This window comes from Bison bison, unplaced genomic scaffold (genome assembly GCF_000754665.1).
Source record: "Bison bison bison isolate TAMUID 2011002044 unplaced genomic scaffold, Bison_UMD1.0 scf7180017864072, whole genome shotgun sequence".
Classification (NCBI taxonomy): Eukaryota; Metazoa; Chordata; class Mammalia; order Artiodactyla; family Bovidae; genus Bison; species Bison bison.
Genome location: NW_011494644.1, coordinates 12,824,665 through 12,837,740, shown reverse-complemented (window position 1 = coordinate 12,837,740; position 13,076 = coordinate 12,824,665). Strand labels below are relative to the sequence as shown.

General features: G+C 49.9%; 1 protein-coding gene across 1 annotated transcript in view; it reads right to left on the bottom strand.

Annotated features, from left to right (window-relative positions):
* Positions 1–2,269: 2,269 nt before the first annotated feature.
* Positions 2,270–13,076, bottom strand: part of LOC104986779 (beta-glucuronidase-like) — a 16,766-nt gene continuing 5,959 nt past the window's right edge. The window contains exons 2-9 of the mRNA XM_010837459.1: positions 8,325–8,729; positions 7,999–8,141; positions 7,635–7,822; positions 7,142–7,294; positions 6,746–6,924; positions 6,276–6,422; positions 4,138–4,222; positions 2,270–2,536 (exon numbers count right to left, since the gene is read on the bottom strand). Coding sequence (XP_010835761.1) covers positions 2,285–2,536; positions 4,138–4,222; positions 6,276–6,422; positions 6,746–6,924; positions 7,142–7,294; positions 7,635–7,822; positions 7,999–8,141; positions 8,325–8,729 — 1,552 coding nt within the window. The 3' untranslated portion in view covers positions 2,270–2,284. The remainder of the gene's footprint in view (positions 2,537–4,137; positions 4,223–6,275; positions 6,423–6,745; positions 6,925–7,141; positions 7,295–7,634; positions 7,823–7,998; positions 8,142–8,324; positions 8,730–13,076) is intronic.

Below are 13,076 nucleotides of genomic sequence, written 5' to 3'. Positions count from 1 at the left end.
TAAGGAAAATACTAGGGGAGCTCTTATATTCTTACATTCAATCATTTCCTCTCTTTACTACTTTTATATTCCTGAATGTTTTAGTCATGATCTTAGAGCTTTGGTAGATTTTCCATGATGAAAGAGATTGTTTCAGTAAAATTTATCATATGCTTTTTATGTATTGAGATTATGTGATTTTTTTCTTTCATGCTATTAATGTGATGTATCACAGTGACTGATGTGCATAAATTGAATCATCCCTGCATCCTGAATGTAAATTCCACTTGATTCATGTGAATGGTCCTTTTAATATGCTGCTGACTTTGGTTTGCTGGTCTTTTTTTTTTTTTGGTTGCACTGGGTCTTAGTTGCAGCATGCGAGATCTTTTTAGTTGCCGCATGTGGGATCTAGTTCCCTGGCCAGGGATCAAACCCAGGCCCTCTGCATTAGGAGCTCAGTCTTACCCACTGGACCACCAGGGAAGTTCCGGTTTGCTAGTATTTTATTGACAGTTTTTGCATCGATATTGATCAGAGTATTGACCTGTAGTTTTCTGGTACTGTCTTTCTTTTTGCTTTGGTATCAGGGTCATGCTGGCTTCATAAGATGAGTCTGGCCTCGTCACATATTTTGGAAGACCTTGGGGAAGATTGGTACAAAGGTAACCATTTTAAAGAGTACACTCAGTGACATGTAGTGCACTTGCAGTGTTGCGCATCCATCACCTCATCTAGTGGCAGAACATTTTGATTACCACAAAGGAGGTATTGCTGATACAGGTGGAGGGCCAAGCTAGTGTGTGATATAACCCAGGGTTAAAAAAAAAAAAAAGGATTAAAAAAAAAACCCTTAATTAGTAACTGCTTTATTAATAAACAGAATATATATATATATTTTGGCCATACTGAGCGGCTGGTGGAATCCTAGTTCCTCAACCAGGAATTGAACCTGGACCCTCAGCAGTGAAATTGCAAGTTCTAACCACTGGACAACTAGGGAATTCCCATTAAAGAGAATTTAATATTTGCTTTACTTTTATCCACCTCTATTCCCCACTGCAGTCTTACAACTGAACTACACTAGGAATAAAAGTACGTCTCTGGATAATAAATTTAAAACCCAAGGCTGAAGTAGCTGCCAATGCATAATTTGAGCACTGGCGTGACTCAGCTTTAACTTCACTCCAATTCCCCTGTATCTCATCTAGGTAAGGAGCTGCTGCTTAGCCCATTGACTATTCAACAAATCATTATTTAGCATCTGCTTATATGCCAGGCATTAGGGACAAAGTAACAAACTAGAAAGACAGGGTCCCTGACCTCATGGCTTTACAATCTGGCAAGACACAAGCTCGAAGTGTAACAAGGGTGAATTGGGAGCATGTAGTGTGTGGGGGGCGGGTAGGAGGAGGTTAGTAGGGGGCGCAGACGGAGGCAGGGGCCACAGAAAGCTTCACTGAAGCTGAGACCTGTCAGGCGAGGAGGGGAAAAGCAGAGGCCACATCTATGGACTCAGCTTCCGGAGAAGAGCTCACGTCTGTCATGTGCTAAGATATAATGATCTTTGAGGTGTTCTTAGAGCTTAAGGTCTGCGTTTTCATCTCATGGGAATTTGTGGGGGGTGCTGGGTCTTTGACGCACGAGGATGCAGCACTGCAGTCATCTTACAAGAGAACCAACCCCTGTTGGCTTTGGTCCTCCTTCCCAACGAGGATTAAAACGTTATTATACAAGACGCACTGCAGATACCACTGTGGAGTGCTTAGGAAGCCCAGAGAAACACAATTTAATCTCCCTCCTGGAGCCCCCGGTCTGGTCAAGGAGAGAACCAAAGAGAGCATGACAGCTCACGGTGTTCCTCTGCCCAGCTAGGTGGGGTCCTCCTCCCCAAAGAGTGGACACCTGAGCTGAAGCATGACCATTGAGTCAAGTTCCATTAGCTGGGGTTATGGAGCTAAGAAGGGCTTCCTGGGCAGAAGGAAGAGGCCAGGCCAGCACAGGAGCCACCAAACAGAACAGACCAGGATCTGGGACTGAAGGCCTGGGAGAGGGCAGAGGACGCGGACAGCCCTGAGCACAGATTACGGCTTCGTCCTGTGGGGTCAGGGAAAGCCAGGGACAGGACAAGCCTTGGATTTGTTCCAGGGACCACTTGGGCAGCTTGTGGGAGACTATCTGAGGACCACGCACATGGAACAGAGGCTGAGTCCGGGCCGGCCGTGTGGAGAGGCGGCTTAGGGCTGGCCTGGTTAGCTGTGGGAGGTGGCCAGGACAAGGGAGGGACAGGGAAAGAGGCAGATCTCTAGTCTGGGGCCGTGACGACTGACATCCCTGTCCGAGAGAGGGAAAAAATAACTCCCATCTTCGATGCACTTACCTCGTGAAACCCTTCAATGGCATCTGCTCCGTACTCGCTCTGAATCATCGGCTTCTGGTAGGCCTTATACCAGTTCTCGAACTGGGTTGCCAACTGCAGCTGAATCACCTCCATGTGCCCATAGTCGTGGTACCAGGAGTAGTAACTGTTCACACAGATGATGTCCACGTACGGCGCCTGCAAGAGCATGGGGAGAGTCCACCAACCAGGAGAGTGGAGGACTCACACTCGGGGTGCTTCTGGCAGAGGAAGTAAGAAGTGAGTGAGGAAAGTGCGTTAGATGCGCACGTGTAGGAAATAATAGTCAGAAGGGACCTGAATGGAGCGAGTGAAGGGAGCAAGCCTCTCGTTCTGGGCCGGCACCCCTGACCTGGCTGCAACTGGGCTCCGGGGAGGGCGATGAGAGAGCTGGCCCCAGGCACGCCGGCCCAGGGAGCCCATCCAGACTGGACTTCCTTCAACCCTAGGTGGTGTTCCTGTCACTAGTCATCCTCTTGGACCAACTGAGGGCCGGAGGCAGTTTTCTCCTCACAGAGCCTCCCGAGTCCCCTTTCTGAGCTACTGTCACGGGCCCTGAAGAGACTGGACAGTTCCCTCCTGGGAGGGCAGCCTGGGTTGGGGGCAGCACCGCCGTGAATCTGAGCAATGTGCTGCTCGGTGGACCGCAAAGCTCACCTGAACCCACGCTCGCCTGCAGAGTCTGCACTGGGACCCACACGGTCCATCTCTCCCAGGGGGCTGCAGCACCCTTCTGAGCTTGGGACGGAAAGATGCCGCTGGGAAGCGGTACCTCTGTGTGGGCACGTCACCACAGCTCACACATCCCAGCGGGTGAGCCTGGCAACCTTCTGGGGGAACCAGCACAGGCTCCCCTGCCCACTAGAGCAGAAAGGGATGCCACTAGGACTATGAGATGCCCAGGTCGCCTGTGCCCCGCTGGTGTTCCACCATAGTCGTGTTCCTTTGAAGGGATGGCCCCGGATCACTAGGGCTGCAAACCGTCGGGTCCACGTGAAAACGACAGTGCTCACACTTACACTTGAACACAGTGGTTTCTTATCCGCTCTTTCTCGAGAGCATTTCGCTTTCTGGAGCGCTTCTTAGTACTGGCCTCAGTTCCCTAGTGAGGCATCTTCTTGCTCCTGTTTTACAGCTTTTGTGCAACAACTCAACACAGTTTCTGAGGGGCTGCTGTGCCCAGGGACTGTGAGAAGAGCCATGGGGTCCAACCGGCTGGGTGAGCCTCTCCCTTCAATTTTCAGTCCCCCTGACACTGAATCTCAGCAGTGGTTCCCAAAGCTGATTGATGCCTGGAATCACTGAGGAGTTTTTTAGAAACTCCAATTCCTATCCTGGACATTATAAATCAGAATCACAAAATCCGGACCTCTGTACTTTCAAAAAGCTTCCCTTTGTGGCTCCAATGATCAGCCAAGTTGGAGAAACACAAGTCAATGATGACTTTAAGCTCCCTTAAACCTCTGCCCCTTTCTGAGCATACTAAACTTGGGGGCATAAAATTAAATCAAAGTGCAGAGATCGATGAATTGAGAATGAACTGAGAAGGAATTTGACCTCCCTATGCCTGACCTCCTTAGCGTCAAGAAGCTACACTGCCTGGCAAATCACTCCCTGGCAGCTCTCTTTAACCCAAAGACCGTCTATGGAAATGGTCAGACTGGCTGCTCATGGTCCCTCCCAGCAGCTCATGTCAGCAAGCATCAGGGCAGGACAAGAGGACAGGCAGAAGGAAGATGTGCAGAGACCCCCAGGCTCACCCCCAGGTCTGCTTCATAGTTGGTGTTGGTCACAAAGGTCACGGGCCGGGAGGGGTCCAGGGCTTTAGTGTGGGCAATCAGCGTCCTGTCCACGGAGGGCAGAAGACACGGTGCCGTCAGTATGGGGAGGGCCTCAGGTTCCCCTCCTGAATCCTCTCCTTCCCATCTTCCCAGACAGAACACCCCCAAGACACGGCTCTCCTCCCTGCCTTCTAGGGCATTTCAGGTAAGCAAACGTGCTCCTTGAGACATCATGTTCCCTGACATCATTCTCTCTTCCTCCCTCCCCAGATCTTAGCCCCCTACCCGTCCTCCAAAGGGGGCCATCCTCAAGAGAGGAGAGGCACAGCTGAGATCTTTGAGCTGGGCGCTGCCAAAAGCAAGTTTCCTCATCTCTGACAAAACTAGGATGTTGTGCAGGTTAGGATGAGTATTAATGTAACACATCACTAGGGAACGTGTCCTGGGAGGCAAGCTGTGCACTGGGCACTCACTAGAGACTTAAATACATGTATTGGCTTGGCCAGAAAGTTCATTCGAGTTTTTGAACAATGTTATGAAAAAACCCAAACGAACTTTTTGCCCAACCCGACCTCCAGCTGTGTGTCCAGAGCTCGTCTTTGCCCAGGAAGGTCCACTACTCAGAGCCTCCATCCAGGACAGGGGGATGCAGGCAGTGTCTCCTAGGGAGTATTTCCATGGCCTCTGCTGCCTCCGCAGTAAGTGAAATCATTCTCCATGCCCGGCTACGCTAAAATTGCAGGATGGCAAGAAAGAGAAGAAACCAAGGAACACGCCAGGAGGCTGGCCCACTTTTGGGAGATGGCCCCTCTGTGAGGTTTCTGCCTAGGACAATGCCTGGGGTGTGGGGGAAGATACTGGTATGCAGTGAACGGACAATGAACTTCAGGTGACCTGGTCCTGTCTAACAACGTAACTTTAGAATAGTCAGAATATGCACGTCTTTGAAAATCTGTTTATAATTATATGCCTAGGTAAGTCAGCTTTATAAAGCTTAAATCCCCTTTACAGGTGAACTCAAAAGCATTGCAAAGTGGTTTTGTGCAGTTCTAACATGTACTATATTTCCCAGGAATGGGGACAGCATAAAAATCAAGGGAAGACACAGGTGGCTTAGTGGTAAAGAAGCCGCCTGCTAAGCGGAAGATGCAGGTTGATCCCTGGGTCAGGAAGATCCCCTGGAGAAGGAAATGGCAACCCACTCCAGTATTCTTGCCTGGGAAATCCCAAGGACAGAGGAGCCTGGTGGGCTACAGCCCATGAGGTCGCAAAGAGTCGGACACGACTTAAGGACTAAACAATAACAGCAGGGCTTGGTTTTGACTGGAGCTCTGTTGGCCATGGCTCAGTGCCTCAGAAAAGAGCAGAACAGAGGGAAATGCTGCTTGCGGCACCACAGTCGCTGGCTATGCTTTCCAGCTGGTATCAGCTTCTGTAGCTCTGTTTTCAGAGAGTTTCCCAGAAGGTGCAAGCGCCTGAGCCATTCAATGGCCCTTCTGGAGAGTCAGGTCACAGATTTATGTATTCTTTGACAAATGTCTGTTCCTTATGTCAGTCAGGCCACGTCACTATCTTTTTTCTTTAATTTGAAGTTTTATGTAGCAGCAGGTAGGCTCCCCACTCCAGTAGTCTTGCCTGGAAAATCCCATGGACGGAGCAGCCTGGTAGGCTGCAGTCCATGGAGTCGCTAGGAGTCGGACACGACTGAGCGACTTCACTTTCACTTTTCACTTTCATGCATTGGAGAAGGAAATGGCAACCCACTCGATGTTCTTGCCTGAGGAATCCCAGGGACAGAGGAGCCTAGTGGGCTGCTGTCTATGGGGTCGCACAGAGTCGGACACGACTGAAGCGACTTAGCAGCAGCAGCAGCAGGTAGGTTAACTCTGCATTTCATTTCAGGTGTGACAAGGAGACACTTGTCTGAAGTCATAATCTGGGTGGGTGAGTATCTTGTCCCCTGAATTGACCAGGGATGGATGCACCTGGGCTGGAAGCAGCCCACACCCACTGCAGGGCCCACCGCCACTCTCCTGTGGCTGCCAGGCAAGGCTGAGCTGGGCCAGCAGGCTGCGGTCTCAACGGGGACCCGGACCAGGCAAGGCAGGAGCACTCACTTGAAGTAGTAACCAGCCGGTTTCAGGAAGGAAGCGGGCTCATTGGCCAAGGACCACGTTACAATGGCCGGGTGATTCTTGTCCCTGCGGATCATTTCCTCCATCACCTCCAGGTGGTGTTGCAGAGACACGTTGCTGAAGCTCTCGTTGCAGGCCAGGGGAGGAGAGGGAACAGGTCAGTCTGATTTTCTTTCCCTCTAGTAGAAACTCTGGGCCTCCCTGATGACTCAGTGGTAAACAACCCGCCTCCCAACGTAGGAAACACAAGTTCGATCCTTGGGTCGGGAAGATCCCCTGAAGAAGGAAAATGGCAACCCACTCTGGTATTCTGGCCTGGAGAATCCCACAGATAGAGGAGTCTGATGGGCTACAGTCCATAGGGTCCCAGAGTCAGACATGACTGAGCGACAGCATGCACGCACAGGCTGCTGAACTGGGGGTGTCGCCCAGTGCAGGCAGCGGGCACTCACGCCAGCACGATGCCCACACCAGGGCTCTCGTCGATGACCACGATCCCGTAGCGGTCACAGAGCTGCAGCACCTCCTCTGCGTAGGGGTAGTGGCTGGTGCGGAAGGCGTTGGCGCCCAGCCAGCGAAGCAGGTTGAAGTCCTTCACCAGCAGCGGCCAGTCAAAGCCCTTCCCTCGGATCTGGAGGACAGCAGAGACGGATGAGCCCCTGCCCTCGACTCCATCCCAGACACGTTTCCTCCAAGAGCCGGGCCCGCCGGAGTCACCCCATCAGCCCGCTATCCAGGCCAAGCACAGGCAGTGGTTTGGGGCGCTTTGCTCTGAGCTGCCCTCAGCCACTCCAGGGGCTGCAGGGAAGGGGATGGCAAGAAACAGGGACCCAGGAGCCCCTACTCACGTCTGCATCCTCATGCTTGTTGACCCCTCGGAAATAGAACGGCTTCCCATTGATGAGGAACTGGCTCTCGGTGACGGCCACGGTGCGGATCCCCACCGGGAGGGTGTAGAAGTCAGACACGGGCCCCACAGCCGTCTGCGCCGTCAGCTTCACCTGCGAAATCGAGCACTGGGCATGAGGCAGCCTGACCGGCCTGAGCCCCACGCAGCCTGAGCTTCGCAGGACAGCCCCTGGCAAATCACCGCGGCCCACCTCTGGGTCTGCAGGTGGAGAGAGGCAGAAATTATATCTGCCGTGAGCAAAAAGAAACTTTTGCCCACTCTGCCGCGGGGCTTCTCTTCCAACTCGGCCTCCCCACCAATGGCTGAAAAAAATCAGGCTGGGGACTCTTCAATCCAATGGACCAGGAAGCTGAGGGGACCAGGCCTGCTGAAGCTAGGGCTGCTGGATGGGGGCAAACGGCCTCCCCCAGCCCAATCCTCACCACCATTACCTCCAACGAGTACAGGTAGGCAGGGTGCTCGTGCATCAGGTACGGCCACCAGAGGTGGGCACTGGGCACCTGCAGCTGGCCCTCGGCCCCTGCCCCTTCGGCCATAACTTTGCCTTCCTCATCCAGAAGAGACACGTCCACTTGGAAGTGGTCACTGCCCTGGACGATGATCTGGTAATTCACCAGCCCTACAGGAGACGAGAGATCAGATGAGAGAGAAGAGGGGGGCATGTGGCCTGCGGTCCTACAGGTGAGAGCACCTTGAGGAGGTGGATGGGAGAGCCCGTCTCCAAGGGGATCTTTCCAAACAGGGAACCAAGCCACTCTGGGCCTGGCTGAGGGCAGATCCTGGCAGGAGCCTCACCAATGTCTTGGTCCATGTCGGTGGTGACGGTAATGTCATCAATGTAGGTGGTAGGCGTGGTGTAGAGGAGCACGGCCCGATGCAGTCCCGCGTAGTTGAAGAAGTCAAACTTTGTGTTCTGGACAAAGTAACCCTTGGGGTACCTAGGACGGAGCAAGGGGACAGTGGCCTTGTCCTGAATCCTTCGATCTCAACTCACATGTCTCCCTGGCCTCCAAGAGCCAGGGCCTCACCTCTGCTGAAGCCACCCTGTCCCCTGGTGGGAAGACGTCTGGGCAGGGTGGGGAGTGGGGGCGGGGGCGAGGGCTGGGCTAGGTGCTGCTCACATGGAGGGGTCCGTCTTGTAGAGGATGGTCCCAGGCGGCAGGGTGTGGGGGGACAGCGTGTTATTGATGGCGATGGTTATGCAGCAGGAAGACAGGGGCCTCCTGTCAGCCTCAAAGGGGAGATGGCCCCCCTCGTGCTCGATCACATGGACCCCATTCACCCACTGCAGATACAGGGAGACAAGTGGAGGGGTTGGGGGCTTGGCCAATTCTGGCACACCCTCACACACAAGTGCAGGATGAGGGAAGCGGGCAGAGTGGGGAAGGCTGAGGATCCAGGGGAACAGATGAGACCACCCTCCGCCACCCAGGGCACAAACCCAGTGTGGGGCCTTAAATGTGCCCCCGCCCCCACATGTACCCCAGAGGCAGGCTGTCAGGTGATGGCTGGGAGAGTCCCTTGGACTGCAAGGAGATCCAACCAGTCCATTGTGAAGGAGATCAGCCCTGGGATTTCTTTGGAAGGAATGATGCTAAAGCTGAAACTCCAGTACTTTGGCCACCTCATGCAAAGAGTTGACTCATTGGGAAAGACTCTGATGCTGGGAGGGACTGGGGGCAGGAGGATAAGGGGACGACAGAGGATGAGATGGCTGGATGGCATCGCTGACTTGATGGACGTGAGTCTGAGTGAACTCCGGGAGTTGGTGTTGGACAGGGAGGCCTGGCATGCTGCGATTCATGGGGTCGCAAAGAGTCGGACACGACTGAGCGACTAATCTGATCTGATCTGATCTGAAACTTGTCTGTAAATGCAATTCTTCAATATTTTGTTTTTTTAAAAACAACTGGCACAAAAACCCAACCAAACAAAAAGAACAGGCACACATGCACTGTTCAACATTCTAAAAGTAACTATAAATACTGCTCAGGATATTGATCCTTTTAACATTTTAAATCAAACTTACACAAACTTTGAAGTATTTCGTTATGATTTTGCATAAAGGATAATGTCAGATCTCTTCCAACTCTGTGAGTCATATTAATTCTAATAAGCTAGATGCAACCACCCCACTTGCAGCTGGGAGCTGAGCACTTACGTATCAAACAAGGTTGTGCCTAACCTCAAAGGGAGGTTGGATAATCTCCAGGGAATATCAGGTTGTCCAGGAAGTAGCGATGAGACTGAAATAATAAGCAGCCTTTCTTTAGTTAACGTTTTACATGATGGCAACACTTGAATGCTGAAGGGTGCTCTTCATAATACTGATATAAAATTGCAGATAACAATATGTAACTATTTTACAAAGGGAAACAAATTATTCTACTATTCCGGTCTAACCCAATAATCAAATATGGACAATGTATATACTGAAATATAAAGGTTTTATTCAGATACAATATTCTTTCCTATTTTTAAATGAGAATTCAACAGTCAGATACTCTAGAACTGGTGTACTAGGGAGGTGATTTGAATTTAGGGGATGGAGCACAAGGATTTATTTTTTTAATCTATACAAAGCTTTAAGATTTCATTTTTCCTTGGAGGAAGCCCAGCCAAAACCCATGATGCCTGGCTTCAGGACCTAATGAAGCTCAGGCTCTGATGACTGATTGCAAAAATTCAGTTAGAGACACAGCAGTAGGTGATAGGTGGATTTGTTAGGATTCAGAGAGAAGTACACCCTGCAGGGTGTGGGCCATTGCAGAGTGCAAGGGCTTAGGCCATGCAATGTGGCTGGGCTAGGTTTTGGGAGCTGGGTGAATTCATATGCTAATGAGTGGGAGGATCATCCCAACCATTGGGGAACCACCCACTCTTCTTCTGATGGTGTCCTGGGGCTGTCCTGCCACCTCTGGGTGTCATTTAGCTTACAGACTGGGGATTAAGGTTTAGTTCAATTTGACTTATCATCTTGGACCCAACTGATTTTAATCAGTTTATGTTATGCCCTTGGGCTATGTCATTCTTTCAAAGGTTGTGCCCTGCACCCTTCCCTCCTGTTTCATGCTCTTTTCCTGATCCCCATCCAGGCCCACAATGTTGCCTCTGCAGTCTTCCGGAGGGACAACCAGAAAATAGCTGGCTCTTGGGAGGGAAATACTGTATAATAGCCAGCCCCTCTAGATATTCAGGCCTTCATCTTCCAATAGGTGGGCTATTGGGCCAAAGAGTGTTTCCTACAACATGTGCAGCACCAGCATCTCTCAGTGAACCCGGCAGGGCAGGTGAGAGGCACACAGTGCCTGCTAGAAGTCCATTTGTTGGCCTCCCTTCAAAGGCAACTGGGCTTCCAGGGATAATGTTTGCCACTTTGGGAGTTAAGCCCTGCAGGCTGTTTGGGCCCAAACCCTTACCACCCTTCTCCTAAAGTTACAAACATACCCCAGGATCAAATCTCCGTTCCACTTTTATAGAACATCTGGTCTGTTGCCTCTTACCAATTTGTTCTTAAGCCAATTATTAACTCCTACAACCAGGACCCTGCCCCCTTGTAGGCAACATTGCTCCACCCAGCCTAGTATTAAAATACTTTAATGCCCCTAACAGTGAAGAAGGAATTCATAGGGCCTGGACTCCATCTTAGGCCTGTTCATGCTGACCATGCTCGGCCACATTTCCAATGGACTCTGAATTCTGTGTTTAGTCCCTATGAAAACAACAAGAGAAGGAAGGATAAGACCCCCTCCAGACAGGGGAACCTTGAAGATCGTATCTAGGTTACTCATCGCCTAAGAGAAAACATACACTAATCACCCCTTCCTCCAGACAGGCCATAAATTTTTCTGTATCTATCAGAGTGTAACCTCGGGTTTATTGATTATTGGCTAATTGTTTGACTGTTTGAGCACATGAGCACATAGCACGTGAATGATGGGGTTATTGGGATTGTATTTTCCTTGGTTTATGTAAGTCTCAAGGAATTTGGAGTGGTGGGTTCAGACACGTACACATGGGGTATAAAAGATTTTCACAAATGCTGGTCGGAGTCCTTGGCTAAGAGGAGACTCTGCCTTGGGCCTGCCGGTGTAATAAACTGCACTCCACTATCTGCATTGTCCTTCTGAGTGAGTTTGTTTCCCGGAACGCATGGCTACAACAACAGGGCTAAATAACCCACTCCTTTGTCATTATTTCCGTTATTATCTCAAGTGGGTCTATGACAATGAAATGTTTACCATTGGAGACACCCTAACCTGCTCTTATGGGGGACTAGGGGAGGAAATCAGTGACTTACATTCCCTTAGAGCAGTAAGAAGATAAAGCTTATGACTGTTTCACCAGGTTCCGGGTCTCAGGGCACAGGCTTGGATTGCTTTACATCATGATATCTATTCCCATCTGTGATGAACAAACTGACAATGAGTTAAAATTACAACCCCTTAATCCTACTCAGCACTGGTCACGCTAGAGACCTTGGGGACACCCAACTCCAGTCTGGGAGTCTCAGGAGGTAGACATGCCTCGACCTGCCTAGGGATCTGGTACCTGAAAGGCTGTCAAGCCACAACCTGCTCAGGGACCCGCCAGTCCAGGGGTCCCAGGAGGTCATCATGCCTTGACCCGCCCAGGGACCCAATTCTCGGGAGTCCCACCTGCATCTCCAGGAGGCTGTCATGCCTCAGCTTGCCTGGGATCTGCACCCTAAACCTTGCCTGGCTCTCAGGTTGCAACAGTACTGGGTAGGTAGGATAAGTCTCAAAAAGACTTACCTCCAAGGAAGTCCACCCATGGAAATTGAAGGAGGCCTATTAGTTTTTTCTCTTTCTTTTCCTCTCTGTAATGACTGTCTTTCAGGTTGCAAATAACCAATCCACTTCCCAACAGACACCCTTGAGATGCATCCTTGATGACTGGAAGTTGTTAGAGTTTGTCCTCTAACTCTAAGGAGAAGTCGATTAAAATTCTCTTGTGCCACTGAGTGGCCACAGTATCCTCTGGGGGACAAGGAACACTGGCCAGAGGATGGGAGTTTAAATTACAATACCAAAGAGAAATTAAGGAAACAATTCCATTCACCATTGCAACGAAAAGAATAAAATACTTAGGAATATATCTACCTAAAGAAACTAAAGACCTATATATAGAAAACTATAAAACGCTGGTGAAAGAAATCAAAGAGGACACTAATAGGTGGAGAAATGTACCATGTTCATGGATTGGAAGAATCAATATACTGAAAATGAGTATACTACCCAAAGCAATTTATAGATTCAATGTAATCCCTATCAAGCTACCAACGGTATTCTTCACAGAGCTAGAACAAACAATTTCACAATTTGTATGGAAATACAAAAAACCTCGAATAGCCGAAGCAATCTTGAGAAAGAACAATGGAACTGGAGGAATCAACCTGCCTGACTTCAGGCTCTACTACAAAGCCACAGTCATCAGACAGTATGGTACTGGCACAAAGACAGAAATATAGATCAATGGAACAAAATAGAAAGCCCAGAGATAAATCCATGCACCTATGGACACCTTGTCTTTGACAAAGGAGGCAAGAATATACAATGGATTAAAGACAATCTCTTTAACAAGTGGTGCTGGGAAATCTGGTCAACCACTTGTAAAAGAATGAAACTAAAACACTTTCTAACACCATACACAAAAATAAACTCAAAATGGATTAAAGATCTAAATGTAAGACCAGAAACTATAAAACTCCTAGAGGAGAACATAGGCAAAACACTCTGACATACATCACAACAGGATCCTCTATGACCCACCTCCCAGAATATTGGAAATAAAAGCAAAAATAAACAAATGGGACCTAATTAAACTTAAAAGCTTCTGCACAACAAAGGAAA